A 25,055-nucleotide genomic window follows, 5' to 3' on the forward strand; every position below is an offset into this window, starting at 1 on the left:
TGCGTTAAATTTAATCATTTAGGAGAAACTTTTAAGTTAATAGTTTTGCATGCAGAAAATACTTAAGTTAAGACATGACAGGTGTAGGTTAGGGGGTATGACTTTCAAATGTTTATTGAATATCAAGGTGGTATGGGACACCTCCGTATTATGACTTCATTCGTTTTGAAAGAAACAATAAAACCAAATATATATTTTTTCATTCAAAAATTGTTACCTCTCAGAGTAGTTAGCAAATCCTAAAACAGATCAAGTATTTTGATTATGACGAACTTTTATTTACATTGTAGACATACCTACCTAAATATTTGTGTGTTGTAGCCATATCATGGTTTTAGTAATTTTGATGACAAATGTTACTTGTAATTCAATTCATTACATATGTAAATTCATTGTAATTTAATTAATTACATTTTAAAACTCTCGTAATTGTAACTTGATTGAAGGATTTAAGCCAGTTATTGTAATTTACATGTAATTAATTACTTTCCATTGAAATTTACCCCATCTCTCCTCATTAGCAGGAACGTTAACGCAATTGGGATGTTAAATATGGAAGCTAGTATTCACGTTTAGTTAATATGCATGATGACACAATAGAAAATCGTTCATCAACAAAGTTTTTTTTTCATTTTAGCGCCACCCAATGCATGCCTAGATATGAATCCCTGTCTGAACAACGCACGTTGTATTCCTAAACATGGGGGCACTTTTTACTGTTTGTGTGGCGAAAATCATACTGGCATCAAATGTGAAAATAGTAAGTAGTTTTATCCCTAATCTTATCGACTTCCGAATGCATTTCCATTGAATATTGTTTATTGAATCTGATTTTTCTTCATAGTGTACATATCAAGAAAGTACTTAATTTTTTTTTTAATAATCTCAGATATCTTTTTTAAAATCCAGTTTCTGTTTAACTTTTACCTAATTTTATGTATTCTTTCTGTTTAACCTTTACCTAATTTTGAAATGATTTTTTTCCAGTTCAAAGTTTGAACACAGAGCCCAAGATGGAAAGCAAATAAATTTTAGAGAGGCTTTATGTGCAAACTTAAAGTGATTTATGCTCATAATCATAGGAGATACGTTTCGTTAAAGGGGCATGGTCACGTTTTTGTTGAAATTTATTTTTCCGTTTCAATGTTTGCATTTTTTATGCCCCCTTCGGAGAAATGAGGGTATATTGCTTTGCTATTGTCTGCCCTTCGGTCAGTCGGTCGGTCTGTCGGTCGGTCCACCAACAGTTTCCGTTCATTTTCTCTGTAAAAGTTGCACATATTGAAATGAAATTTAGTATACATGTTCATCATAATAAAATCTAGGTCAGCTTTGATTTTTGGTACGATCGGGTCATTTTCGACAGAGTTATGCCCCTTGAACGTAGAAAACTTCCAATTATTTGCAGTTTCCGTACATTTTCTTCGAAGAGGATGCACTTATTGAAATGAAAATTGGTATACAGGTTTATCATATTAATATCTAGGTCAAATTTGATTTTGGGTGCGATCGAGCATTTTCGATAGAGCTATGCCCCTTGGACATAACAAAATTCCAATCATTTGCAGTTTCTGTTCATTTTCTTCGCATAGGATGCACATATTGAAAGGAAATTTGGTATACAGGTTTATCATAATAATATCTAGGTCAAGTTCTTTTTTTGGGTACCGTATATTCCTTATTTTACGCGAGTACTTAATTCCGCGATTCAACGCTTTTCCATCAAATTGCGAGAACATAAAATCGCGAATGTCGAAATTTTATCATAGTTTCATGTAGTTTACATATGTTTGAAAATTAAAAGCGAAATTTTAAAATTCGCGAGACGGGCTACTCGCGATTTTACGCGGATATTAATTCCTCGCGTTCAATTAGGAATTTACAGTAGTTTCCGTTCATTTTCTTTGCAGATGTTTCCTAGGGAGGGGGGCATAAGTGTATTACAAACATCTCTTGTTTTAGTAAGGTATTTCTAATAGTCAGCCAAACTTTGGTGTCAGTAATCGATTTATAAGCGAAATACAGAGCCTGTATTTCATCAATATGTTCTTTGTTACGTATTCAGTCAAAATATTTTACAGAGGTTGATAAATGCCTTACGGACCCCTGTGGAGAGCACGGCATCTGTATAGACGGTGATACAGCATCATGTAATTGTACCGATGGATATACAGGACAATTTTGTAATGCTAGTATGTACAAATAGTCTTTTAGATATATGATACAATTTTTCTAAGCTCAAACGGTGTTCAAATACTGATGTCAAATGAATTGTGGATACCAGTAGGGAAAATGTAAATTGCAAAACTCAAAAACTGCGAGTTTCTTCGGTAAAGGATTACGTTCTATCATTTTATTCTTTTGAAAAAAAATACTTTAGAAAGTAAAAAAAAAAGATATTTTAGCACAGGGGTAAAAAAACAATAACAAAAATAGGAGTCATTTTTCAATTGTAAAGACCGATAATTGTTCATGTTTTTAGCTCACCTGAACCGAAGGTTCAAGTGAGCTTTTCTGATCACCCGTTGTCCGTCGTCCGTCCGTCCGTCCGTCCGTCTGTCTGTCCGTCCGTCTGTAAACTTTTCACATTTTTGACTTCTTCTCTAGAACCACCTAGCCAAATTCAACCAAACTTGGTACAAAGCATCCTTATGGAAAGGGGATTCGAAATTGTTAAAATAAAGGGCACAACCCTTTTTAAAAGGGAGATAATTGCAAAACTGCGAAAATTGGGTGGGTGTCTTAAAAAATCTTCTTAAGAACCACTGCACCAGATATGCCAATATTTACACCAAAACTTGTATATATAGTGAAGATTCTAAATTGTAAAAATAGCGGTCCCCGGGTCAATACTGGGGTCCCAAGAGGGGTTCAAAACTGATTAAAAAAGACAAATTTAACATAGAAATATATGGGGGAAAATGTTTTTAAAAATGTATTCTTAAGGACAACAGTGCTAAATTTAGTGAGATTACTATACAATTACCCTAAGATAGTGTAGATTCTAAATTGTGAAAACCGTGATCCCCGGACTAATACTACGTACGGCTCCAAAATATGTTCAAAGTTTAACATAGACTTATATAATGGGAAAATGTTTTTAAACTGTTCTTTTTAAGAATAACAATGCTACAGTTTGTGAGACTACTATGCAATCATTCTAAGATAGTGCATTGTTTAAATCATTTTTTATTTAAAAGAAGTATTAAAAAAAAAAAGAAATTTCCATGATAAGTTTATCATAGTTAAATTATCTGGAAATACAAATTTATGTTTATCGACTAGTTTTTTTTGTTCTGGTTTTTTTTTTTTTTTTTGTTTTTTTTTAATTTCGATCCCGACATGATCCAAGTGCTCGGGATCAAAGATCATAAATTCAAACAACTTCAAAAAGGTGTGGATCTTAGTTTTTACGAAGTTTTGATTCACAAACACACAGTAAGGAAAGATAAAGGAACAAAATATAAAAATGGTTATGGAAAAAAAGTGAAATCATTGATAGACTTTTCATGTTTTTTGAGTTTAGTCTATAAGACAGATGATCGATGAGAATGCAAAATCTAACATGCCTAATGTCCTCATCACCCCTGCAATATTTTTATTTGATGAATCGATAAAGAAGCTTTTAATGATTGAAATACAAAAGAGATGCCAAACAATCTTTAATTATTTAACGAATATTTTTCAATTTTTTCAGTGAAATGGGATTTTTTTTTTTACTGGAAATGTGTATTTTAGAGCTTAAAATTCAGCTTTATTTGATGTATAAAATAACTATGAATAAAAACATGCCAAAGATAAAATCGTTTCTTCTTTTTATGTATTTTTTAATATATGGCAAAATCTTGAAATATATGAGTTTTACAATATTTATTCAGAGTTCACTTCATAATAAACCCTTTCGAAAAAAAATGACACAAGGACTATTGTTCAGGTGAGCGATTTGTGGCCCATGGGCCTCTTGTTTTGTAAAGTCAGGATAAATTGAAGTGCTGTCGAGACATTTTTAAAGAAAATACATTTTACATTAAGAAACTTATATCTTTTGGATTTGAAGAAGTATCATTATGGTAGTTTTTAATATTATGTAGGTACAATACGGTATCATTGGAGTTCGTTTGGGTAAAATGTCGATATTGTAATAATCGGGTTATCTTTCGAGGTATCCATGGCATTCATCTGCGAAAAAGACAATAAATTTTGAGTATCAAATCAATCATTAGATAACGTTAGGGTACATTGGGGTTCAGTAGGGTAAAAAGACACAACATTATTTTAATCCTATTTAGCATTGTAAGTATGCTTTTGTTTGTCCCCGATTTCATAGTTTGCTTTTTTTAGTATATATCTATATCATTGCATTTTATATTTATATTTTACATCAAACAATAACAAAATGCTCTGTGAAAAAACTGTGTTTTGTTTGAATCAAGCATAATAAAAGAATAAAAGATTCAATATCACTTTTAACAACAGTGATTTTTTAATCAATTATGTCCTGCTTGTTGTTATTCCAGTGAAAAATTGTTTTTTAAAGACTAATTACATGTATGTAAATCATAAAAATATTAAAAATAAGAAATACTATAATCTATGATTTGAGTGTTAGAAGATTCAAGCTGCTAAGTCTAAGAATAAATTGGAAGCAATATCAGCAATAAAAAACAAATCTAAAATCAATTCATCATCCTAATATTTCTGGAATGTAGGATATTGATATTTGATGAATTTTATAAAATAAAATACTGCAGGAAATCTACAAAAATACCTTTAAGTCATGAAAACTCTTTATCAAATGTTTGTTTACGGAAAAACATCAATGAAATATACATGTATATGCTGTTGAATTTTTTGGAATTATTGTTCATATGTTTTAGGTTCATATTTAATATATGAATTAAACTTATTATTATTTATCACCTCAAGATGTTTAAAAAATTAAATTTAAATATCACAAAAAAGGGTACTTCATAAGATTTACAAAATCTCTGATGCAGAATACTTTTAAGACATCAGAACTCTTTATTATATGATTTCTTTAAAAACAAAATGTAGTATAAATTCTATTGAATTTTTAAAAGTGTTTTATGTTATATATTTTTTTCTTGTTTATTTTGTTTATTATATAAAGTAAATACAGATTTGTGTGTGTGTAAGATGTTACTGTCATATTAGGATTGTCAGCCTGTTTCAATTTATGTTTTAGGCATGCCAACATCAGTTATAAACAATTGTAATGGTAAGTACATGTACATGTAAATTGGTAGCTATAACTTTCGGACCTAACGTTAATTTGAACGCATGTTATACTTTTTAAGTTAAAACATTTTTAGGAACATCAAGTAGTTTGTGCCAAAATGAAGGAATCTGCTTGATAAAGTCTGGACAACAGATGTGTATTTGTCCAGTTGGTTTAAATGGATCATCTTGTGAAAGCATTGTTGTTGAAAATAAGGTAAATGCAAAATGCGTTTCATTAAATATTACATTATTGCTTATGTATGTTCGTCACAAATTTGTTTGAATTCAAATTGCTTTATTAGTTTGTTTTATATCAGTAAATAATATATGCGTTATTGTATTGCTGCTATATTTAAAATGCTCATAAGAGATGATTAAAGAATTGGATTTTGGAAAGATATAGTAATTGTTTCAATATATAACGGTAAACATAATTCCTGGGGTAGGATGAGGCCACAATGGGGTGGATGGTGGTGGTGAACTTAAACAAAGTAATAGTGAAATATCTTTAAAAATCTTTGAACTGATTTTAAGTTATGTAAAGTTGAATTACAATTATATTGAACAATTTAAGTTATGTTAAGTTAAATGAAAATTACATTTAACAATTTGGAGAGTTATTTCAGTTGGGATCACGAGATAAGAAAAATGATCAAAACTTACATCATCTTTCATATATATTCACATTATATACTAATCAATTATTATGTAACTTGATCTGATTTAAAGAGGAGAGGAAATACATAGACTGTGCCTGCTCTCTGAACTATTTTTGATACTAAAATTGAATCAAAACACACGGTAAATGTTATAATACACATTATTGCAAGTTCAAACGGCCTTAAATTGTTTGAAGAAAAAAATAACGAAAAAAGGATTGTGATTAATTTCTGTACGAATTATTTTATACATGAAAATCTGTAAATATGTTATGCGATAATTACTATGGCGCAGATGTCGCTGTAATTGATACGATGGCCTACTGTATTAGCTCTTTCAGCGTTCAAAATATTTGCAACCAATATTTTTGTTCAGTTTGGTTGTTTAAATTACAGATTGATCATTAAATATAAATAACAATTACATGGATTAAACCATAAAAATATCATTGATGGAGAAATCTAAAAACGTGTTCATAAAAGAGTTTGCTTGGGATACGGAACACAGCTTTTCAAGTGTAACGCATATCCTTTTTGACATCATTAAGAACTAGTGAATATGCCAGGTTATATTACAAGTTTAGGGTAAGACTAGTCTTTTATCGTCACAAAGCAAGTTTCTTTTTTTCTTTTCTTTTTTACATCAGATGCAAGAAAAATTGCGTGTGAAAATACAATGTGGGTTTTGTGTTGACACGTTTTGAAAAACGATTTATTTTCAGTTTTAAAGATTTATTATCCAGAACCAATACAAAATATAATGTAACACATTAGACAATTGTTAAAGTTATAAAAAATATTTTTTAAAAATGCATGCTAAGATTAAACAAAAAGAAACATTTAATTTAAATTAAGTCAAATAATGAAGCATATAATTGTATCTTGGCAGAAATCAATTTCAAATTTTGTTTGTTTTCTAAGCTGATGTTTGTTCCTCCTACCCCAGAAAAAGACAGCGTTATATCATGTAATGTACGAGTAAGTCCAGCGGTTGCTCCTATTTGTGAATTTCCAGTGTATATCCAAGCTAGGTAATAACTCTTTCTTTTCGTCCCATGACATCAATTTGTCTGGCTAATTTTAAACAAAGGGATAAAGTTATAGAGATGTGGCATATATATTAATCCCTTTAATCTTATGATTTCTTGTTTATAATTTTTTGTTTCCTTAACTCTTCGGTCAAGTAAACTCAATGTGTTCATGTAGTTTATCTTCATATTCACTTGTACTATATTTTTAGAAAAAAATATCAAACTATTCAAACTATCGCTTGAATAGATTATGCAATATTACAATTCTATATTTTGTTTTTAATATCCCTTAAATTCAATGGTATTTTATTGAACTACATATGAATTAATGTTCCATTTCTTTTATAGTTATACACCAACCGTTAAAAGCATTTCAAGCAACATTGATTTAGACGTAACCACATTGCAGAGTGAAAAGTTTACATTGCAAGGCGTAAATAAGATATACATGACGCCAGTGAAATTATCCCAGACATATGATACTAGAAGTGGTAGTATATATGAATTTTGTTTGCAAGCAAGGTAAATAAAAGGTTATATACAGTAAAACTCGTTTAGTACGAACACGAATATAGAGAATTCTCGGATATGGCGAAGTTTTTTTGAGTCCCCGGTAAAATTCTTAACAAAACTTAGCAAGATTTTACGGTTATAACGAATTCGGAAATAACGAATTTACGGATATATCGAACTGATTTTGAGTCCCGTAGAAGTGAATAATAGCGAAATTAAACACTTTTATAACGAATTCCTTTACCGTTAAAAAAGTTTGCACTATCATTAAACATAATACTTTAAATAAATTAGTTTTCATAATTATTTTTCAAATTACAATCTGATTATTTAAGGTATCAAAGTAATGTATTTTTATGTTAAGCCTCAATTATATAAAAAATTATAGTCTTGTGAAAGAATACATGTATATAGTGAATTCGCTATAGTTATTATTACGAATTCGTTATACGGATATAACGAATTACGGATATAACGAAGAAATTCCACTGGTCCCTCTGACTTCGCTATTACATTGTTCCGAGTTTTACCCTAGTTTAAAATTAAAGAAATAATGTTATTTGTAAATCTGATTTGATCCTGATTATGATAATGCCTATCCCGATCAAGTTTATCATATAATTATCATTATTTATCATATTATTTACCATGTAGTTATGTAATTATTAGGTAAACTCGGGTGACCTATTGCTATCCGTTTTCGTCCGTCGTCGTGCGTCGTGCGGTAACAATTCTACATTTTTAACTTCTTCTGAAAAACTATATGGCTAATTGTAACCATTTTTGGTGTAATGCATCTCTATGGTGAGAGGAATTTAAATTTAGAAATTCGTGGCTCTACCACCCCCGGGGCACCACGAGTGGGGCCAAATATGCAAAATAAAGCCAAATTCTCTACTCCCACACATGTGAGGAAAAAAACTGGTTGCATGGATATGGTGTTCATGAAGCCCTCTACCAAAATTGTGAAATTCATGGCCCCTGGATCAGGGGTTCTGGCTCTAGGGTGGGGCTAATATATGCATATAGTAAAAATGTATTAAATCTTAGAAAATCTTTTTCTCTACTCCCATATTAATTTGTTAAAAACTAAATGCATGATTATGATGTCCATGAAGCCCTCTATCAAAATTGTGAAATTCATGACCCCTGGGTCAGGGGTGTAGACTCTAGGGTGGGCCAATATGGCCATATAGTAAAAATGTTTTAAATCTTAAAATCTTCTTCTTTACTCCCAAACATGTGGGCCAAAAAAAAAATGAATACATGGTTATGATGTCCACTAACTCCTCTACCTAAATTGTGAAATTCATGGCCCCTGGGTCAGGAGTTCAGGACATGGGGTACAATATGGCAATATAGTGTTAATGCATATAATGTTTTAAAATCTTCTTCTTTATTCTCACACATCTGTATAAAAAACTGACTTCATAATTATGTTTACCAGGAAGTCCTCTACTAAAATTTTAAATTTCATGTCCTCAGGAGTATGGGTTTTGACTCTAAGGCAGGGCAAAAATGAATGTATAGGTGTTAATGCATATAATGTTTAAAAATTATCTTTTTTACTCCCACGCACCTGATAGGAAAACTGAATTCATGATTTTGTAGACCAGATTTTTAAGTTTTTCGCGAAAATTTTAGGTTTCATGGTTCTTTTTGAAAGATTTGGGGTAGGGAGGTGGTCGTCATTACATATTTATAATTTTGCTACTGAAACCCAATTATATGAATATATGAGACTCCTCAACAAGTTTGTGTATGGATGAGTTATATGATACTCAGGTGACCGTTAAGGCTTATTGGCCTCTTGTTTTGTTTATTATAGCTTATCATCAGAAATAGCATCTCGATGTTTCTCAGTGGATTTTGAAGCACTGCGTATGTAGCATTCATTCATTATTTCATTCATTCGAATTTTTTCTTTATTTCCTCCCAAATAAGGAATCTAATCTATTTTTATAGAAAATTGTTTTTATATAAATTTCATCATATTCTTACAATGATAGAGGTAATTGAAAATGTAATTGTAATTTAGCATAATTAATTACATTTACAAAGTATTTGGTAGAAATTATAGTTGATTTTGCCACCAATTACAAGTAATTGAAGTTTTATGTACGCTTTGTTTAGTATACGTATTATACAAGGCATTGCTTAAGTTTTTCCGGTCAATTAAGCTTTACTTTAATTGTAAAAATGATATTTGCCTACAAATGTTTTAAACAAACTTTGCTTTAAAGGGGACCGCGTTTTTACGTCCCTTATTAAGATATGCCCCATTCGGTCCAAGCAGCTTTAACAGGTACTCCTTTTAAAGAAATGGTCGGCATGTAATATCACTGCATTGTTAGCTCTATTAATGTTATTTTGATAATGAAGAAGCATTACGCTACAAGCAATAGGCTATATATAACACCGTTTTATTGATTTCCGAAATAGCAAGGCGTGAATAAGCATTACATTTATTAGGCGTTTTATACTTTCGATTAATATTCTTACGCATATGTGGAGAAAATCATTACGTATGTAACTGTATAAACTCTTTTTTTCAAGGCAAACGGATAAGAGTAACGTTTTTAGTAATCTCTATGTAATTAAAGATTTAAATGAGGTTGTCATTGCATAGTGAATAAATTAGTGCATGGTGCAATACGTGCGCAAATAGGAAAATTTGCCGGATGCTTTATATGGACACAACTGTGATCGGCCGAAGCTGATCACAAAAGATGTCAGTAACATATAATTGTATTAGTTAGCTTCGTAGTTAACATGGTAAGCTTCAGACTTAAAAGATGTCGTTTTAGCATTGCTAAGTTTTATAATCAAATGATAATTAAAATGAACTTTTATATAATGTTCTTAAGATTGTTTTAATTGAATCTAAAGTACATGAAATTGTACTGAAGTATGAAGTTTGTTACATCTTAAAAATTAATGTTATTGTAATTGCAAGTAATCGACCAAAGTATCAATGTTTTTAATTATATCTAGATCTATTGTCTGTCCCAAAATATTTATGCTGCACATTTGGACGATTTTTATTAAAAATACACATACCTGTGAAAGAAGTGCAATTGAAATAGTTGAAAGGGATATTTTCCAAGATAATTTCATTAACACATTATCATCTTTCACTCGGAAAAATTCACAGGAACGAAAAACAGATTCCTTACGGAGATTTATAATGGGGAATGTTTAAACAAATTTTGCTTTAAAGGAGACTGCGTTTTTACGTCCCTTATTAAGATATGCCCAATTCGGTCCAAGCAGCTTTAACAGGTATTCCTTTTAAGGAAATGGTCGGCATGTAATATCACTGCATGGTCAGCTCTGTTAATGTTATTATGATAATGAAGAAGCATTACGCTACAAGCAATAGGCTATATATAACACCGTTTTATTGATTTCCGAAATAGCAAGGCGTGAATAAGCATTACATTTAGTAGGCGTTTTATACTTTCGATTAATATTCTTACGCATATGTGGAGAAAATCATTACGTATGTAACTGTATAAACTCTTTTTTTTCAAAGCAAACGGATAAGAGTAACGTTTTTAGTAATCTCTATGTAATTAAAAATTTGAATGAGGTTGTCATTGCATAGTGAATAAATTAGTGCATGGTGCAATACGTGCGCAAATAGGAAAATTTGCCGGATGCTTTATATGGACACAACTGTGATCGGCCGAAGCTGATCACAAAAGATGTCGGTAACATATAATTGTATTAGTTAGCTTCGTAGTTAACATGGTAAGCTTCAGACTTAAAAGATGTCGTTTTAGCATTGCTAAGTTTTATAATCATATGATAATTAAAATGAACTTTTATATAATGTTCTTAAGATTGTTTTAATTGAATCTAAAGCACATGTAATTGTACTGAAGTATGAAGTTTGTTACATCTTAAAAATTAATGTTATTGTAATTGCAAGTAATCGACCAAAGTATCAATGTTTTTAATTATATCTAGATCTAAACACAATTCAAATTGATAAACTCCCTACACAGAATCACGAATCTTAGATTTATATTTTACTTGTTTTTCTGTATTCAAATTTTTTTTCTTAACGACGACACAATTTCATGGGGTTTTTTTTCCAAAAAGAAATATAACTTATATAATCTTTGCTTTATTTAAAATAAGTTTGCATCAAACTATGTTTTTTTTTCATTATATTTGCAGCATCACCATCAAAACTGGTGTCGAAACATGTATGTAACTTTAACACAATTACAGATATTGTCTTTTAAATAAGTTTTAACTAATGATTTTTAATCAATTATGTTTTTTATATTCAAGATCTTTATAAAGATTCAAACAAAATATTTTTAGCCTTGGGACTTTATATCACCAACCCCAGAAAAGAACACTACATTTAGATGTCAGCTTGGAAAATATTGTCACGTTGTAGTCTACACTTTCTTCAATGATCACTGGTATGATATTTTGTATGAAACCCTACATGTGAATTTTATTTAACCCTGAAGAAGTGTTAAATATTGTTTAAATGCATTAGATTAACAGATTTATGAGTATCAAAATATTACAATTAAGTTAGTTTAAATATCACATCTTGGATTGAAGCATCACAAGCATTCTTTATTCTTATCAAAGTTTGTTTTAAAATCAAACCACTCGTTTTATCAACTCCTTTTTTCCACACATATTCCAAACTTACAACTGAAACTATTCCTCAACCCCCATCCTTTCCTACTTTCAAAGCTCCATGAAATATTGAGATATCACTATATTTTTGTACTGGTTCAATTTTGTAGATTCCTTGGAAACCTTTTAACCACTTAACATCCTGCATAATGAAATATTTAAACTTTATTGATATTAATTTTTCATAAGAAGCCAATTTTTTTTTACACAAAACTTTGAAAAACATGGTACAGGAACCAGCAAAACAGCATGAATGATTTCACAATACGTATCGTTCATATGTAAAAAAAAAAAAATTTAAATTGCAATACACGCGTTTAAAAAACCTCTTTGCATTGTTTTAAACACAATAAAATGATCAAGGGTATGACACCGTCTTAAAACTGACTTTAAAGGATTTTATATAGAAATGTCTTGAAGCATGTTTTAATGAAAATTACACAAAAATGGCTAAAAGTAAAAATACGTAAAAATCAATGTTGCCTTATTTTACTTTACCTAGCTTGAAGTGATTTGGAAATATTTATTTAAACCTGTTAGAGTAAAAATTCTAAATGTGCCTTTTTTATTTCTCTATGAAAGAAGTTGAGTTTAGCGAAAACCTCATTCCGCAAATAATAATATTAATGATAAGAAAACATAATGTACAACTCAATGTATTATCTATATATACACTGTAAACTGTTGACATAGACTAAACGAAGCACAGTGAGCAAACATTATGGTCATAATAGCTGAACTTATTCTAGTATAAATTGGTTCATTTCGGCTTAAATGTGATGAGTTTACAGCAAATGAAATACTTTAAAAAAGTCTATCTATAAGATATACATTTAATTAATCGCTATATCTTCATAAAGGTACTGTTATACGTCAGAATCTTACATTGCATCATTTTTACTTACGTGTAAGATTTAAACAATATATTGTTTGTTTCAGTGAGCAGGTTCTTGTAACAAACTCACTTGGCGGAAAAGCGTTTCCAACAAAGGAAATGAATAATAAGTGTGTGACGGATGTTGTTTTCACAGATGTTGATTCAGAAGGAAAGCACCAAGTTTGTTTAAAATCATGGTAATTTCATTTCAAAATATCTTTTACTTAAAAAACTACCTGTTGTTTGGAATTTTAAAGACCATAATTTATTCACAGGAAAAATGGAGAATCGAGGTGCTACTTTGTAGATGTCGTTAAAAATATTGAAGGTAAGGTGAAGGTTTTTTGCTAAAATGATATAAAATTAGGTTTATCATCCCTTTAAATTAAAATTCCACTTTCGTATTAAAAAAACAATCTCGCTGCATGATGAAAACAAACTTTAATAGATATCATAAATTAAAAAAAATTGTAGGTGTTTGCGATCCAAATCCATGTGAAAATGGTGGTTTATGTCTCCATAAAGATGGAATGCCATTTTGCATTTGTATGACAGGCTACTACGGAGATAATTGTACCAAAGGTTTGCAACGAAGAACAAGATTGTAATTCAGTTATTTTGAAATAAATCTTTTATCTCTATGTGTTTTTGACAAGGAAATCTAGATTACATCTTAATTTAATTTAATAGTTCACATACTTATTGAAATAAAGATGGTTTGGTTTTTTGCTTTAACTATTGAACAATTTAAAATAAAATTCAAAGATAATTTTCTCTAGTATGATATACAATAATAGTACTCGAGTAAACTGGTGCGATGTTTTGACTCCGTTTAGAATATGTATCATATTATTTTTCATCATCTATTCCATTCATACTGTTTTTAAAAAACGATGAACGTTCACTGATTCATTATAGGTCCATGCCCCTCAGTTAACACTCAGTGTAAAAACGGAGCATTTTGTTTCACGAATGGCAAACATGAGACATGTTTTTGTCAGACGGGGTTCAGTGGACCAAATTGTACACACGGTAACAAAATCATAGGTTTTTAGAGAAATTACTAGGTTTAAGAATGTGCAAAGATACTGATATGTAGATACATATACATATCATTGTTGTGTTAACATACATTATTTGTATTTTTTATTTTCATTTCATCCCATTTAGAATCAGCTGAAAATATTACCGATGTACAACATAATGGGGTGAGTAAATTTGTCATACATTTACATGTATTTTTCGCATATATAAAGGTTAATCAGATCTAAAGCCAAAAAAAAAATATAAAAAATCATATCGTAATATGCATATATATCTAAACTTTTTTGGTCATAAGTATGTTATTAGGACGTAAACATTTTAGTCTTTTAATTTATTATCTATATTCATTTTCACCTTAGGCGAAATTCACAGATGCCGTTTACCCCACAAATATAACATGTTATGTTTCCAATCCATGTAAAATTCCTCATATCATCACTGGTAGTCCGTCAAAAAAGTGAGTGGAGGATAAAAATTGTTACCGTGATGCAGTGGTATAACTTTAATATCGTTCTGATTATGAACTCAGATAACTTGCAACTGATCAAAAATGCATATTTTGTTTTTGATAGATAAAAAATGTTAAAAAAAAAGCTGATTCACAGATGAAAATAACTATTCATTCTGCTTGATTGTAGAAAATGGCACTTCAGTTATATATTTTAAACAACTGTTTTGTCGTTACAGTCCTTTATTAAGACCAGGTTACCTGTCACCAGGAATAAAAATTGAAGAGATCAAGTTTGATAAACATCACAACAGCACCCAAGTGTACCAGACTACAACTATTGTAAAAGCTGAAACAACAGGACAAAAAAAAGTCTGCTTACAAATTTACAATGAACAGAGGTATTTATAAAAGTTTTACCGAGTAACAATATATCATATGGCAAACTTATTGATTTTTCGACAATCAATCTACTTGATTTTGATAGTAGGTCTTTTTAGATGTTTTATTTTAAACAAATTAGTGTCAACCGAATGAAAACTAATAATCATTGTGTTTTACTTTAGATTGACATCTGACGAGGCATGTTTTAACATAACAGTTGTCAAAGGTAGTCATTTACTTAATGGAATTACTTATTTGTAAGTCGATAATTTTGCATCTTGAAACAATCTTTATCACTTATATAATTTCTGTTTGATTTTAGGATTCGAACATAAAACTCAGGTAAATTGTCCCTAAATTGAAATATTATTTCCAAATCGTCTTAATTATTTCTGTAAATATATAAAAGAAAAAAAAATTATATTTTTAACATTGTTTTAAAATTGTAGTTGTTTGCACACTTTATACCCCCTACGCCATCGAATAACACAGAGATGGAATGTGAAGTCGGTCGCCCCTGTCACCTAAGTCTGTGGACTTCAAATAAACTTGGCGTTAATTCATGGTAAGCTCTATAGTTTCCATTAATCGATATTTCTTCATTGTTAAAATAAAGATATGTTTGGTTATTTTTTTCCCATATATATAAGTGTTCTATAACATTTAAACAAATTTCTATGCATTTAGCTTCACAATGAGAAAATCTTTCATTGAGTTGAAAATTCAGTGATGAAACTAAGAATTATTTTTTTCAAATAATCTAGTTTACAATTACCATTCTTTTTGCAGTCCATTTGTAAAAAGTAATATGAATTTTGAGGAAGGCGTTTACGTGTTTCAAGAACCAAAGTCAGTAAACCCCTGTATGAGTGACGTCGGCATTCAGATACCCAACACCGGGGTGACAGAACTCTGTTTTTCAGTTTTGGAATCGAGTAATTCAAAGGAGTATGCGATTTTTATTTCTAGTTTATGTATATCGTTATTTCTATGAAAAATAAGTTTCGTATAAATTGCCTGACATATTTTTATTTGCATTACATGTAAATAGTCTCTTAAAGTTAAATATCATCACAATGGAAACTATAAAGCAAATGTGAATTATTGTTTTTTGAACATAGTATGTGTAAAAATCGCACTATTTCATATAGTGCTTTTGTTCAAAATATGATGAATTTTTAGAAAAACGAGGGAGACGCGGTGCTACCAGCTCAAAATTGTCTCTACTTTATCAGGTAAAGCCAGATCTCGTTTTTCACCATTGCTCTTTGAAATTGATTTTTTAGAATTCTTTTTTTTTATTTGAATCACGTTTGTGATACTTGATATCTTGCAGTAAAGAGTGCATGTATTAACGTGAAGTGTAAGAATGGAGGTTTCTGCGACAGTAACACGCTATCGGGGGAATGTATATGCGTGCTCGGCTTTTCTGGACGCAACTGTGGGATTCGTAAGTTTTTGTTAAAAATAAAAGCAATCAAATATAATACAATGAAATCAAAAATGTAAATATCAAATTTAGAAGCTAAATGATAATATTATTAATTTTAAAAATTGATAATTTCAGAAAGAGGTGTTTCGTTAATGACCAATGTTCATAGCACTGTAAGTTAACAATTTTTACCTCATAAGAAGAACAGTTACTGTCTTTTTATTTCATTGATTTAGCTTATTGCTCTTTAAGCATATATATTTGATTCTGATTTCATTCAAATCCTTGTTTATTTTCTAGATTTTGACTGACTTGGCAATGCCTGAAAAAATAATGTGCCACTTAAAGGAAAAATGTGACATTCCATTTTCCGTCAGCACAAATGGCAGTTTAAGGTGTGTATATTTTGAAGTTAATGAATGAAATATGATTTGTTAGAAAAGATAAGTCTCGTTCAATCGTTACCTTATTTCATTTCAGACCAGACGTAAAACTTGGACACTATAGCGGCGACATTACTATTACAACGCCTGTTTTGTACACTGAACATTTATCTTTAAATTCATATCTGGGACATTTTACTGTGACTCCAAACATGATTGGAACTCATGTCGTGTGCATTCAAACATCACCTGATAGGAAGTAATTATTTCGGCATTTTTGTCACTATTATACAAAAAATATCTTAAAGCAAATGGCATTCAATATTAATGTTTTTCAATAAAAAAGTGATAAAAAGATAAAAATACTTTAATGTATTATTAGAAGTATTGTAACAATATAACCGGAATGTTGTAAATGTTCTTGATAGTTTACTCTATCTTTAATATTTTAGACTAACAACAGATGAACGGTGTATTGATGTTGTGGTGGAAAACAATAGTAAGCAAATCTTTTACTTAATTATTTATCTTATATTTGAATCATTTTCTGTTTATTTTATCAATTTGTTCTGCAATTTTAAGGAAATACAGTTCTTATGCCTCTTTTGACAAAGTTCAATAGAACAATGAATTTTTTTGCTGGCGGTGTCATTATACAAAACATAGGATTATATTATTTAAATGAAATATTAAAACAGAAAAAAAATTACAAGGGAGTCAGCTGATGTGAATGACTGTGATCTTAAACTTTTGCCTACTTTTAATTTCAGAAACAAAGACCACATCCAATAAAAACCTGGTATGCAGAATTTTATAAAATCTAAAATCAAAATAATCATAGTGTCGCATACATTCATTTATGTGATATTTATATTACATCATCAAATATTTCAGCCACATTTTCAAACTCCAACTTTGCCAAACAACACAGAAGTTGCCTGCCCAGCGTCAAAGACATGTCACATTGTTTTAAGTCTATCACCTGGTCTCAATGAAGGCTGGTATGCATGTACTGCACATTATCAAACAGATACTGTATAATTTTGTATTCCATGCAAATTGCTGTACATCTTAAAAATTTAACCAAAGAAAATCAACTAATCTAAAACAATTTTGTTGTTTAAAGTCCAGAAATACAACAAACGAAGGGAAACTCCGATTTCACACATGTGTTCAACTTGAACACAAATTTTAATGCAATTGGAAATAACTGCACAGCTGATGTCGCCATTAAACCATCATCAAACCACAACAGCAGCGATCTGTATTGCTTTGACGTGTCTTTTCCAAGGTAGTGTACATCTACTAGGACTTGATACTTAGCATTTTATATTTTGTCTTATATTAATAGCCAGTGATATCTTAATTATGAACAAAAACAGCTATGTGAAAAAGAGTTTTATATACAAAGTGTTTTCATGTTACAGCGTTCCAGGTGAAAAACGATGCTTTAACGTCACGTATAAGGAACCAGGTAGGAATCGCTTCCTAAAAAACATGTATAAACAAAGATACGGATTATGTAGTATATATACTGCAATTAAATATAAACGATGAAGTCGATGAAAAAAGACATGGACTGCACAACAATAATTTTTTCGATTAATAAAATGCTACATCTGAAAACTCCTTAAACATGCAGTATAATATATCTTAATGGCATCTGACTTGAAGTATGTTTTTAATACTTCGAAAAATTATCACTTATTGGATGAAAAGCTTTGTATGAATATCAAATTATTTCAAGAGGTTATCTTTCACAAGTAACTGGATTACATTTTGTTGCAGAGCGTTAAACCTTACGTAATGAGTCTAATCTTTATAACAATAAATGACAGATATAGGTTAATATAAGAGGTAAACTATACGTTAATATAACGGGTAAACTTTTAGCATAGCTATATCGAGTTTTTTTTAAAGAAAAGACATTGTGTGTTGGATTCCTGTGCGAAAATGGTGGATTCTGCGAGACTAAAGACCATACAGCCACTTGTAAATGTCAAATTACAACATCAGGCAAAAATTGCCAATCGTGTAAGTGGAATAATTGAACTTTTATAATTAAATTTCTTAACAAATTTAATCTTGAAACAAAATGTTCTGACGAATGCATATTGTATTCAATACAGTAGGTAATCAAGTGACAAATACGTCCTCTTCTGTGTTTGAAAGTTTTGCTGTTCCTACATTTTTGATCTGCGAGCGATTAGTTACATGCATATTTCCTGTGACCATTACTGGAAACCTAAATGTAAGGTAAGGAAACTAGCTGCAACACAAACACCTGCTAAGAAAAAAAATGTCACACTGTAATGATATTCATAAGTGTTTAAGCATTTAATTTTTATTCTAAAGAAATCTGAATTTTGGTTATGTATCCAACGAGCTGGCAATGGAAGTAAGGAAATTTCATCAGCCTGCAAAGCTGCCAACGGAAATGAGAATTATGGAAGTTGAAGTTATGGGAAGAGAAAATGGTTCATATTATGCTTGCCTGCAGTTTCAACGGTATTTATTTTTTGTACATTATAAACCACAAAATTTTAACAAATATGGGACATAAATACTTTTTAATACTTTGAATATTTAAAAAAAATTAAACCTATGAATATTGTAAACAAAGCATGCAATTTAAATAATTTCAGGTCGTCCAAAGCAATGGAGCACTGCATGACTATTCATATAATTGATAAAGGTTGGTATGATTATTGCAAAATCGGAAATATTTTATCATAAGAGAATAAAATTACAACTGGCATTAATCTATATCTTTTCTTTTATATTTTGCAGACTCGAACGGTACCCTTGGAGCCATAGATAGGGTATGATTTGGAAAACTCTATTAATCATATTAAGTTTCGCAATTTTCAACCGTTTATTATAATGGTTCAACTTTTTTTTAGAGTAAACCTCATTTTGAAGACCTCCCACTTCCTAACACAGAGTTTCATTGCAATGTCAATAAAGATTGCCATATTTTGCTAGAACACAAAGCAAAAACTGGAAATTGGTAAAACGTAACATTAACGTGAAGTAGATTTTTCATTTTTTCATTTTTGTCAATGATGCATGAAATCACATTGCCAATATTTTAAATGTAAAAAATATGTAGATTATTAAATTTCACTAGAAAATCATTTCGCTATTTAGAAACTTGAACATGTATGACTGAGTATCCCATATTAAAATTGAAATAAAACGTTATCTTAATTTTTTTTTAGTTCCAAGGTATTCGCAGAAGAATTACCAGGTAGTGTTCATATTATTAATTCGTTGGTACCAGACTCGAATGGAATCTGCAATACTGACGTGATAGTGAATTCAAATGCAAAGAAAAGGAATCAAACGGATCACCTATGTCTGGCGATATCTGATAAAAAGTAAAACATTTTATTTTTAGATGTTTATAGCTATTTTGTTCACTTGTTTGTTCGTTTGCCTTTTGTACGCTGTATAAGATTTACAAATACATATACTTTTATTCTTTGATTACAGTAGTGATGGAGAAAGGCGATGCTTTAAATTTTTTGCTAACAACGAAACTCAGGGTATGTCGCATTTTGAATTAAAATTGTTTTTTAACCATATAAGCTCGAGTACTATTGGGAATATACTCGTTTGGTTTCAGGCTCATCATGTGAAAATATCTCTTGCATGAATTCTGGGTATTGCGAGGGAGATGTGCAAGGCAACACGTCCTGTGTCTGTATGGGAGGTCATACGGGTCCTCTCTGCTCTCTGGGTAGGTTCAGTTAGTTTTCTGGACAAAGAAAATGTTACATAATTTTTGAAATCATTTTTTTATTCAAGAGATGTAAATCAGATTCAATGTTTCTTGTGGTTGAGTAAATACTTCTTAAATTGTAGAAATGTTTGACTTAAAACTGAAATAAAAAACATTAGCATTCTTTGAAATACTTCGAGAGTTCGAGTCTTTTAATCCACATACTGAGTATTGTACAGAACTCGAAAACAAAATCTTCGTTTATACTGCTGTAGAGGTCTTACTGTACATATAAACAATCTAGTATCCGTCGTGCATAGTTTTATCAGTGATTCTTACTCTTATAGGACGACTTTAATACTATAGATTCCTAATTAAACGCGAGGAATTAATATCCACGTAAATTCGTGAGAAGCACATCTCGCGAATTTTAAAATCTCGCGTTTATTTTTCGGATATATATTTATTATAAAAAACAATGATAAAAATTCAACACTCGCGATTTTTTTTCTCGCTATTTGATGAAAAACGGTTCAATCGCGGAATTAAGTACTCGCGTAAAATAAGGAATTTACAGTACTCCAAAATCCTTTTTCTAAACGATTCTATAAAAAGAAATGCAAATATCAATGTCATTGAGTAAAAATGCTATAAAATAACGTTTGGTAAAGCAACATGTTTATTTTGATTATTGAACCTTGATTAAAGTATTTTTAAATTTCAGAAGGAGGAAGTTTGCCTACAAATCATACACAATATTCTTCACCTGTATGTATTTCATTTAATTCTTTCTATATACTAGTAAGATGAAACTGTTAGCAGCTGTATATAAGAATATATGAAAGAACTTTACAAAACCTGTATGTTTAATAATTTTAATTTATAAACAGGTAATTTACTTATACAAAAACAAATTATTGATTTGGCTTACATAAAGTTCCCTGAAGATTAAAGTTTAAATGGTTTTTAAATCAATTTTATCAACCCAAACGTCTGTCTATTTGTAAACATTTTGTATTTTTTTATTTCGCTGTAATTTTTGCTTTCATTAAAATATTCTTTTTTTCAAAGGAATGTTAAGTAAAAAAAACAGATTGAGAAAAAGGGGGCTCTTAACTATTTAACTGTTATAATCTTTGGAACAAGAATTTTTTAAAAGAGTAATAATAAAGAATGGTTATTGTGTTTGGAAATGGTATGCCTGATAACCAATTTTTTTTATGAGACATTTTCACTTTTTCCAATGAAAACAGGTTTACTTAATAAAGATAAAGAATACCTTGAAGTAATGCATATATATTGCTGTAATTGCGCTCTATTGTTCCATATTCAGGATCCTGAAGCTATTCCAAAGTTTATAGATACAGCGATACCTGACATTCTTCCTTGTAAAGTAAACACAGAATGTGGAATTAGTCTCTTTTTGAAGGGAAACCCATACAAGCGGTGAATATTGATTGTATATTCTTGGTGATAAAAAATAATATTTGGACATTACAATGTCTATAATTGCGTCAATCATTTTGGTGTTCATGTATAGAATTATACTTGAACAATTTAAACTATATTTACTAATATATCCAAAAATTAAATGTGATAATAATACTTCGTGCTTTAAAAAACAAACAAGAACAGCATAAAAGTTTGCAATCAATGTTTTGCATATGAATGAGTATTATATAAAAACAAAATTCACGTAAAAACAATTTCCTAGTATGCTTTTTACCTGATCCGTTAACAACTTGACTTGTAGCTTATAAAAGAAAAAATAATAATTTCATCAATAACATTTTACCTAATTTGATTCAGTCAATTACATGTATTTGTGCCGTGGAAGCTCTCATGGCAACGCAAATGATCAAAGGTTAAACCTTTGAATATTGTTAAAACCAAGAACTGTTTTGCATTTTAAACAAAACTGTCATCAAGATTAAAATCAATGATGACTTCTTACATTTCATGTCATTAGGCCACTAGTACAGACTGATTCTCCTATCATAAAGACGCCAATAGAGTCGCATAAAATACCATCAACAAATGGAAGCTACATTGTTGGGGTTAAATTTCAAAGTAACGAAACGGGCGTACAGAACGTTTGCATAAACACAGTGAAGAACAGGTCCGTATTTTCATTATCTTTCAATTATTTTAGCTTGCAAAAGCTATACTTCGTTGTAATCAAAACAAAAGATATATTTATAAATATTTTAATTTTTCAGAAATAAAGCGGACGAGCTTTGCTTTAAGATAAATGTTACTGATGTAGGGTATCAACCGCCCTCTCGAGAAAATAATCACAATCCTGCACTTGTAAGTTGTCATCAGTTATTTGTACTTCTACATATTTCAATAATCAAAATCGAAATAGATTATAATAGAATAATAAGATAATAAAAATATTAGCAAAAATTCAAAATAATCTGGTGGTTAAAGAAAATTCACCTTCAATTTTTACAAAAATGCTTTTTGTGCCATTGAATATCATTAGAAAATACGGGAACCATCGATTCCGGACGGATCATCGGTGAAATGTGAAGAAGACTCGACCTGTCATTTGATTTTACATCTAAACAACTACAGCACTGGTGGCTGGTAGTATTCTTAAAGTTACATTTGCTTGCATAAAAACAGAACTTCATCTTATATTTTTTTCATTCATTCAAAAGTTCTTGGAGTTTCTATATTTTTTTAGTTTGCATGCGAAAGTAACGCCAATTGTTCCTGATGCGCGAGTATTGAGTACCTACCTGTTAGGAAACCATTGTTTGGCTGATGTTGTTGTTCGGACTCATAAAGAAGACCTCAACAAGAGTGTCTGTGTTCAGATTGACGGCACAACAATTAGGTATGGCAAACCATTTCTTTAAATTTAATCATTCAAATTCCTTTGCCTGGTAGCCATGCATTCCCTATTCAGCACCTGTATAGTGAAATGAGGACGATAAAAATACTGGAACATTGCAAATCTTTGCTACAAAGTGTGTCATTAAATATTCTATTATCAATTTCGTTGCCGTCTGATTCCTTTCATTTTTGATAGTTCCGATAGAGAAAAAAGATGTGTGACAATTACCGTAAGCAAACACGTGCTAGGTAAGTGGTATTATTATCAAAATTATCAGTTAAAAAGTATGACAAAGAAATTAAAAATTGGTTCTGTTTTTAGAATAAAAAATCGTTGACATTTGATGATGGATTATTAGTTTATGTATAAATCTTGTCATCTAATGTATAGTAGCAGAAGAAAAAGCATAAAAAATTTGTTTTAAGTAATCATTTTAACAATAAAATCAGTGACAGCGCCATATTGTTTTAAGTACCAACCTCATAACAGCATTGAAGCAAACACATTTAGGCTAGACGAAAAGTCATCACATGTGAAAATTTAAAGCAGAAGTATTTTAAAGATATTTTTTAACTAATTTTATTTCTATCGACTCCATTGAAATGCTTTTATTACTTTCTATATTGTCAAACATTAGTTTTTAAGCTCTTTATGTATTTGCTCTTAGGCATGGTTTAACTTTTTCTAAATTTAGAAATATATTAAATGGAACTGATAACTTTTCATTATTTCAGGATCACCTTGTAATGCCAATTCCTGCAATGGGAACGGTTTTTGTCAACGAATAAATGAAAAAGAATACAAATGCATGTGTAAATTGGGGTTTATTGGCCACAATTGTGAATACACAGGTAAATAATTCGCTCACCTGAACCGAAAGTTCAAATGAGCTTTTCTGATCACCCGTTGTCCGTTCGTCCGTCCGTCCGTTCGTCCGTTTGTAAACTTTCAAATTTTTTACTTCTCCTCTAAAACCACTAAGCCAAAATTAACCAAACGTGGTACAAAGCATTCCTATGGAAAGGGAATTTTAAATTGTTAAAATAAACGACTAAATCTTTTCTAAAAGGGAGATAATTACAAAAAGAGTTATAACTAGACACGATCTCGTTGCGAGCAACGAGGAGGTCTTCCGTCTGATTTTAGAAATTGAGATTTATGTTCGATCTTGATTTTGCTATTTAACAGCTATACATGATTTAAAACAGGAAAAGAGGAATAAACATTTTAAGTGCCTGATACTATTTTGTTTCAGGTTTAAGAGTTTTGTTCAACAAGTGTTTAGAAATTCGTCACCGTTCTTGAGATATCTCAGAAAAAATATTTTAGGGGCCGGACCTTATCTCCTTATTGGGGCCGCTAAACAAAAATTGTAAGGTTGCATGTTATTAGGTACATTATTTTGAGCATCTTTTCTTTTATACTGCACTTCAAAATATTTTTTCTTTTTGAGATATAGGTTATCACATTTTTGGACTTTTGACCCTTAAAAATCCTCAATTACGTAACACATGAGAAAAATCATTATAATGTTAGGCTACACAACTGTTAGATAAACATATTTGCTTCTATAATCTATTACGAAATACCCCTCGGTAAAGAACTATAGGAAAAATACTTTAGAGCCCTCTAGGTCCCTAATATTAGGGGCTAGCCCCTTTTTCATGGTATCAAATGAAAGGTCATTTGATTATAAAGACATTTTGTTCAACAAGTGTTCAGAAATCCGTTACCATTCTTGAGATATCCCAGAAAGAATATTTTAGGGGCCGGTCCCTTATCTCCTTATTGGGGCCGCTGAACCAA

The 25,055-nt window shown here is 30.3% G+C and overlaps 1 protein-coding gene across 1 annotated transcript in view; it reads left to right on the forward strand.

Annotated features, from left to right (window-relative positions):
* Positions 1 to 25,055, forward strand: part of LOC128175483 (uncharacterized) — an 86,667-nt gene that overhangs the window by 20,344 nt on the left and 41,268 nt on the right. The window contains exons 15-61 of the mRNA XM_052841121.1: positions 638 to 760; positions 2,082 to 2,192; positions 5,207 to 5,239; positions 5,334 to 5,455; positions 6,822 to 6,931; positions 7,280 to 7,453; positions 9,273 to 9,325; positions 11,630 to 11,658; positions 11,780 to 11,883; positions 13,052 to 13,186; positions 13,265 to 13,317; positions 13,464 to 13,571; positions 13,908 to 14,021; positions 14,160 to 14,197; positions 14,393 to 14,490; positions 14,721 to 14,882; positions 15,048 to 15,091; positions 15,188 to 15,207; positions 15,315 to 15,430; positions 15,655 to 15,813; positions 16,048 to 16,100; positions 16,202 to 16,315; positions 16,433 to 16,470; positions 16,598 to 16,692; positions 16,778 to 16,939; positions 17,133 to 17,179; positions 17,451 to 17,479; positions 17,575 to 17,681; positions 17,807 to 17,971; positions 18,108 to 18,154; positions 18,601 to 18,714; positions 18,810 to 18,936; positions 19,036 to 19,188; positions 19,326 to 19,375; positions 19,471 to 19,502; positions 19,584 to 19,690; positions 19,902 to 20,060; positions 20,176 to 20,228; positions 20,309 to 20,422; positions 21,129 to 21,172; positions 21,738 to 21,850; positions 22,374 to 22,523; positions 22,624 to 22,714; positions 22,893 to 22,996; positions 23,097 to 23,249; positions 23,445 to 23,497; positions 23,984 to 24,100. Coding sequence (XP_052697081.1) covers positions 638 to 760; positions 2,082 to 2,192; positions 5,207 to 5,239; positions 5,334 to 5,455; positions 6,822 to 6,931; positions 7,280 to 7,453; positions 9,273 to 9,325; positions 11,630 to 11,658; positions 11,780 to 11,883; positions 13,052 to 13,186; positions 13,265 to 13,317; positions 13,464 to 13,571; positions 13,908 to 14,021; positions 14,160 to 14,197; positions 14,393 to 14,490; positions 14,721 to 14,882; positions 15,048 to 15,091; positions 15,188 to 15,207; positions 15,315 to 15,430; positions 15,655 to 15,813; positions 16,048 to 16,100; positions 16,202 to 16,315; positions 16,433 to 16,470; positions 16,598 to 16,692; positions 16,778 to 16,939; positions 17,133 to 17,179; positions 17,451 to 17,479; positions 17,575 to 17,681; positions 17,807 to 17,971; positions 18,108 to 18,154; positions 18,601 to 18,714; positions 18,810 to 18,936; positions 19,036 to 19,188; positions 19,326 to 19,375; positions 19,471 to 19,502; positions 19,584 to 19,690; positions 19,902 to 20,060; positions 20,176 to 20,228; positions 20,309 to 20,422; positions 21,129 to 21,172; positions 21,738 to 21,850; positions 22,374 to 22,523; positions 22,624 to 22,714; positions 22,893 to 22,996; positions 23,097 to 23,249; positions 23,445 to 23,497; positions 23,984 to 24,100 — 4,497 coding nt within the window. The remainder of the gene's footprint in view (positions 1 to 637; positions 761 to 2,081; positions 2,193 to 5,206; positions 5,240 to 5,333; positions 5,456 to 6,821; positions 6,932 to 7,279; positions 7,454 to 9,272; positions 9,326 to 11,629; positions 11,659 to 11,779; positions 11,884 to 13,051; positions 13,187 to 13,264; positions 13,318 to 13,463; positions 13,572 to 13,907; positions 14,022 to 14,159; positions 14,198 to 14,392; positions 14,491 to 14,720; positions 14,883 to 15,047; positions 15,092 to 15,187; positions 15,208 to 15,314; positions 15,431 to 15,654; positions 15,814 to 16,047; positions 16,101 to 16,201; positions 16,316 to 16,432; positions 16,471 to 16,597; positions 16,693 to 16,777; positions 16,940 to 17,132; positions 17,180 to 17,450; positions 17,480 to 17,574; positions 17,682 to 17,806; positions 17,972 to 18,107; positions 18,155 to 18,600; positions 18,715 to 18,809; positions 18,937 to 19,035; positions 19,189 to 19,325; positions 19,376 to 19,470; positions 19,503 to 19,583; positions 19,691 to 19,901; positions 20,061 to 20,175; positions 20,229 to 20,308; positions 20,423 to 21,128; positions 21,173 to 21,737; positions 21,851 to 22,373; positions 22,524 to 22,623; positions 22,715 to 22,892; positions 22,997 to 23,096; positions 23,250 to 23,444; positions 23,498 to 23,983; positions 24,101 to 25,055) is intronic.

The sequence above is a fragment of the Crassostrea angulata genome, chromosome 3 (genome assembly GCF_025612915.1).
Source record: "Crassostrea angulata isolate pt1a10 chromosome 3, ASM2561291v2, whole genome shotgun sequence".
Taxonomy (NCBI): domain Eukaryota; kingdom Metazoa; phylum Mollusca; class Bivalvia; order Ostreida; family Ostreidae; genus Magallana; species Magallana angulata.